This window comes from Vombatus ursinus, unplaced genomic scaffold, assembly GCF_900497805.2.
Source record: "Vombatus ursinus unplaced genomic scaffold, bare-nosed wombat genome assembly UNPS02015024.1, whole genome shotgun sequence".
In the NCBI taxonomy this organism is placed as follows: domain Eukaryota; kingdom Metazoa; phylum Chordata; class Mammalia; order Diprotodontia; family Vombatidae; genus Vombatus; species Vombatus ursinus.
Genome location: NW_020954802.1, coordinates 695,329 through 701,193, shown reverse-complemented (window position 1 = coordinate 701,193; position 5,865 = coordinate 695,329). Strand labels below are relative to the sequence as shown.

The following is a 5,865-nucleotide window of genomic DNA, read 5'->3' as shown; positions in this document are numbered from 1 at the left end:
GCAGACCATGCTTCATTGAGCCTACCTGGCAGCATGCCCAGGTCGTCTTGCCATTTGCTGCTCTACCACAGTAAGCACACTTCCCCCTCACCCCTACCCCCTTCCCACCACAGCTCCTTTCCCCTTCTAGCTAGGTAATAGTTCTTTCTGGAAACTTGACAGCCTTATGGATCAGTTTCCCATCGCTGGGGGTCTCCATCCAAAACTACCTTCCCTGGCCACCATTCCCAGAGATTGATAATCTTTCCCCATTAGAATATAAACTCCTAGAGGGCAGAGAATGTCTCTTTTGTACTTGAATCACACAATAAGCACATAGTAAATGCTTTCTCATTCATTTATTCATTCATTCATTCATTCATCTTTTAGGGCTAAGCTTGGGGTTTTTGTACATTTTAAAGGCCTTTCTCCTGCAGCTTTCATCTTGTTCCCAGGAACACTTTAAGGGTTGCTTTATCTCTACTTTATGTAAAGCCTAGAAAAATGATGGAATGATTCATTGGAAAGAAGATTGGATTTGAAAAATTGCTTTTTTATTTTCTTGTTTGGGATCTCTACTTTATCATTAACTGTGATCCTGTACAAACCTTTAAACTTCTCTGGGCCTCAGTTTCCTCATCTGTAAAATGAGGCATTTGGACTAGTTGATCTTTGAGGTTCCTTTCAGGTCTAAAACTATGATTCTCCGACTGGTTTCATGCTCTCACTTGCCTTGCCAGCTCCATGAATATGAGTGGAGTTGACTCCATACTCCAGGGCTTCAAACCCTAGGTCTTCCCTTCTTCTCTTGGAAAAGGAATCTGAGGGGCAGCTAAATGGTGCTGCGGTGGATAGAGTGCTCTGCCTGGAGTCAGGAAGACCTGAGTTCAAATCCAACCTCAGACACTTCCTAGCTGTGTGACCTTGGGCAAGTCATTTAACACCAATTAAGAGAGAGAGAAAGAGAGACACAGAGAGAAACAGAGACAGAGAGAAGACAGAGACAGGAAGGAAGGAAGGAAGGAAGGAAGAAAGAAAGATCTGAGTCCTATAAAGCAACTCAGGCTCGCAAAGACCAGAGATGTGCCAGGGAGGAAGGTGGAAATGATGGGGTGCTTGGGTGCTTGTGTTTGAGTGCTTGTGCTTGTACTTGGACCCCAATTTCTCCCTAGTCTCACAAACAGTGTCTCTGACAATCACTCCCCAGCCCAAGGACATTGTGCCTAGCAGTTATTCATGCTTGGGCCCCAGCACAACCCTTATCTCTCTCCCTGGTGCAGCTACACAAAGCTGGGGGAGAGAGTACTGAGCTGCTCAGGCCCCAGCCCTCAGATCATGTCTCTGGAAGTCTCCCAATTCCTTAGTAAGTTCCTGTCTTGTGAGAAATCTTTCTCTTGTTGCAGAGCATTCTCTAATCAGGACAGAGAGAGGGGTGCCTTGCCCAGCCCAAGGAGTTTTGTCCTTGGCTGGCCCAAGGACTCTTCCTCCTGCCAGACTCCCAAGATCCATACCTCTGTCATCTCCCTCCCTGTCCTGTATACTCCCTGTACCTTCTAATCCATAGCTCCCAAAGACACCTGGACCTTTAGATTACCTCATCGCTGTCCCTGGCATTCCTTTCCCAGGCCCTTTTTCATATAGACCCTAGCTCCATCCTCAGTCTCTTGCAGGTTCCTTAAGAATCCTTGCCCACTGAAAAGCATAACAATAAATCTTTGCCACCGTGACTTAAAGAATGCTTGAGTCTGTGAATTCATTGCAGCCCCCCCCCCCCCGCCACCCTCTCCCCCCCCCTCATCAGTTCAGTCTTTGAGGGGGCCTCAACCTCTCAGACCACAACAGAAAGAGGGAAAGGAACGATGGTAGGGTTTTATAGCTTGTTAGAAGTGGAAGAATCCTTAGAGATTATCTAGTTCCATCTCCAAAACCTTCCTCCGACTTTTCTCTCACACAGAGCAATAGATAAGGAAGATCTTGAGCTGAGGTGGGTCTAGGTAGGTCATTTGGGTAATCTGGACAGCTGATGCTCTTCAAAGAGGGGGAGATAATGAGGGGGAGTGGCTGCACACCCCCTCCCTTCCACTTGCCAGAGGACAAAGTCCCAGCTTACTTGGCTGCTCTGCTGGTCATCAGCCACACTGCTGGGGGACCTTAATATGAGGTTTTCTAAGAGCAGAACCTGGTTTGTCACCCTCCTCCATGGCCACGCTTCCCTCATTGGAAACTAAGCAGTAAATTCTCTCTTTTTGGGGGGGGGAGGGGGACAACTGGGGTTAAGTGACTTGTCCAAGGTCACACAGCTAGTGTCTAAGACCAGATTTGAACTCAGGTCTTCCTGGTTCTAGGCTTCTTTTTTGGAGGCAATTGGGGTTAAGTGACTTGCTCAGGGTCACACAGCTAGTAAGTGTCTAAGGCTAGATTTGAACTCAGGTCCTCCTGATTCTAGGACTGGTGCTCTATCTATTGTACCACTTGGCTGCCCTTAAGCAGCCATTTTTTCTCTTTTTTTGGAGGCAATTGTGGTTAAGTGACTTGCTCAGGGTCACATAGGTAGTAAGTGTCTGAGGCTGGATTTGAATTCAGGTTCTCCTGACTACAGCATTGGTGCTGTATTCACTGCATCACTTAGCTGCCCCTAAGCAGCCATTTTTTTTTTTTTTTCTTTTTTTGGAGGCAATTGGGGTTAAGTGATTTGCCTAGGGTCACACAGCTAGTAAGTGTCTGAGGCTAGATTTGAACTCAGGTCCTCCTGATTCTAGGACTGGTGCTCTATCTATTGTACCACCTGGCTGCCCTTAGGCAGCCATTTTTTTCTTTTTTTCTTTTTTTTTGGAAGCAATTGGGGTTACGTGAATTGTCCTGGGTCACACAGGTAGTAAGTGTCTGAGGCTGGATTTGAATTCAGGTTCTCCTGACTACAGCATTGGTGCTGTATTCACTGCATCACTTAGCTGCCCCTAAGCAGCCAATTCGTTTTCTTTCCTTTTTCTTTTTTTCCATTTTTTTTAGGAGGCAATTGGGGTTAAGTGACTTGTCCAAGGTCACACAGCTAGTGTCTAAGACCACATTTGAACTCAGGTTCTCCTGGTTCTAGGACTGGTGCTCTATTGCACCACTTGGCTGCCCCTAAGCAGCCATTTTTTTTTCTTTTTTGGAGGCAGAGTTAAGTGACTTGCCCAGGGTCACACAGCTAGTAAGTGTCTAAGGCTACATTTGAACTCAGGTCCTCCTGATTCTAAGACTGATGCTCTATCTATTGCACCACCTGGCTGCCCTTAAGCAGCCATTTTTTTCCCTTTTTTTTTAGAAGCAATTGGGGGTTAAGTGACTTGCTTAGGGTCACACAGGTAGTAAGTGTCTGAGGCTGGATTTGAACTCAGATCCTCCTGTCTCCAGGGCCAGCGCTCTATCTATTGCACCGCTCTGCTGCTCCTAAGCAGCCAATTCCTTTTTTTTTGGTGTCAATAGGATGAATTGACTTGCCCAGGGTCACCTTGTTAGGAAGTGTCTAAGGCCACATTTGAACCCAGGTCCTCTTGATTCTAGGGCTGGTGCTCTATCTATTTTACCACCTGACTACCCCTAAGCAGCCATCCCCCCCTTTTTTTTTTGGAAGCAATTGGGGTTAAGTGACTTGCTCAGGATCACACAGGTAGTAAGCGTCTGATGCTGCATTTGCACTCAGGTCCTCGTGACTCCAGGGCCGGTGCTCTATTGCGCCCCCCTAGCTTCCGGTAAGCAGGCACTTCCTGCAGGCTTCATCTTCCCCCAGAGCGGTAAGACAAAGTTTAGGGAGTGCGGATAGGGATGGGGGTGGGGGCCCGGGGCGGGGGCGAGGGGGCGAGGGGTGGGGTGTTGGTGGACACGAACTGGGGTTTGGGGGGGGTGGGAGGGGCTCGTGGTAGGATAAATGGGTTGAGGGCACTGATTGGACTTGGAGACCAAAGCTATCTGTATCCACTCCCAGGCCTGCCATTTCAGCCCCGCCCCGCCCCCATCTTCTACATGGATAGGGAGACTGGGTCAACTTCCCCCTCTTGGGGGCATTACTTTAGAATCTTGAGGCCATTTCATTAGAGTTTGTGAGGAATTAGCTTCTTGTGCATGCTTTCATCCAATCCCCTAATTCACAGCCCAGAGTTACAAGGGATCTTCAGTCCCGTCATTTTTACAGCTGGGGGAACTGAGGCCCAGAGAGATGAAGTGACTTGGCCAAGGTCATTCAGGCGGTGTGTCAGAATTTGAACCCAAATCCTCTGACTCCATATGTAGTGCTCTCTCTTGTCCACTCTGCCAAGAGGGCTCTCTTTCCTCCCTATCCACACCCCAGGGGGTAGAGAGTAACTATGTCCCTTCTCCTCCTCCTCCTTCTAAACTCTGCTTGGGAAGGAGAGGGTTAAAGAGCTGGTTGCGGGGGAGCTGGAGAGAGGGGAGGGAGGGAGGGAGGGAGGGAGCAGGGATAGGGAGAGAAAGGGAGGGAGCCTCAACTTTAGCCCCTCCCCAGCCCTTCAAGGTTATAAGTTCAGGGCCCCCAGCCTAGGTCCTGGTCTTTTCCCCTTCCGGCTTCAGGAACTGGCTTTAGTCAGCTGAGCAGTCACAGGACCAGCCTCCAGTCCCAGTCTCTCTGCCTCCAGCTCAGGCTCAGCCTCTAGATTCTGGGCTCTGAGTGTTGTAGCAGAGAGGGAGGGCTGTGAGGGGCCTGGGCTCTTCCCATCTGTCTCCTGCTTAGCCCTTCACTTGGCCTAGGGTAGGGCTCCCTCTGGGGGTCTGAGAGGGGTAGAGGTGTGTGTGGGTGTGGGTGTGTGTGTATGTGTGTATGTGTATATGTGTGTGTGTATATATATATATATACACACACACATATATATGCACATATATATTATATATATATATATATATATGTGGGTGTGTGTATGTGGAGGGGGTGGGGGGGTGGGGGAAGGGAGGCTGCTCTAATTCAATCTGCCTCACAACTCAGGGTCTGTTCCTTTCATTCCCTAGGAGATGGAGAGGGCCACACTGGCCACCTGGAAGGAGCGGGTGGAGCATGAGCTGGACAGAGTGGTAGCATTCTGGACCAAGTACTCCCATGATTCAGAGCACGGGTAATGATCACCTCTGGGCACCTGTCCTTTGTTCCCTCATTCCAAACTTTAACTCTTTTTGCTAATTCATTGCCTCTACCACCAGCAGAGCTCCAACATGGCTGCCCCCTCCCCACAGCCCTTCCCTTCCCCCAACCAGGCATCAGCTTCTAATCCTTCCCGCCCACCCCATCCTTACCTACCTTCCCCTGCCCCTAGGCCATGGCTCCCACCCCTTCCAAATCTCTTGTCTCCTCACCTTTTCTTGAGCTCTGAGTGCCCAGACATTTTTCACCATACCCACAATCCACCCTATAAAGTCCTTCCCTGCCCCCATCCTGCCTCCCCCCATGGTGGAACTAGGGGAACTAGAAGCAGCCCTCCTCCCTTTATTCATCTTCCCTCCTTTCTTCCAGGGGCTTCTTCACCTGTCTCACCAGGGAGGGCCAGGTGTACGATGACCTCAAATATGTCTGGCTGCAGGGAAGGCAGGTAAGGCACCCCTCACCTCAGTAGAGATGCCCCACTGTGGCAGTAGGCCCCAAGACAGGCACACACAATATTTAGAGGCCTAGCATCTCCTTGAAGGGAGACACTCTTAGCCCAGAAATTATGTAGATTCTAATCCAGGGATGGGGAACCTGTGGCCTCGAGGCCATCTGTCGCCCTCTAGGTCCTCAAGTGTGGCCCCGTGACAGAACCCAAACTTCTCAGAACAAATCACCGTCATAAAAGGACTTGTTCAGGGGCAGCTAGGTGGCGCAGTGGATAGAGCACCGGCCCTGAAGTCAGGAGAACCTGA

At 49.7% G+C, this 5,865-nt stretch overlaps 1 protein-coding gene across 1 annotated transcript in view; it reads left to right on the top strand.

Moving 5' to 3' along the window:
* Positions 1-4,544: 4,544 nt before the first annotated feature.
* Positions 4,545-5,865, top strand: part of RENBP (renin binding protein) — a 6,637-nt gene continuing 5,316 nt past the window's right edge. The window contains exons 1-3 of the mRNA XM_027845787.1: positions 4,545-4,726; positions 4,981-5,084; positions 5,480-5,555. Coding sequence (XP_027701588.1) covers positions 4,984-5,084; positions 5,480-5,555 — 177 coding nt within the window. The 5' untranslated portion in view covers positions 4,545-4,726; positions 4,981-4,983. The remainder of the gene's footprint in view (positions 4,727-4,980; positions 5,085-5,479; positions 5,556-5,865) is intronic.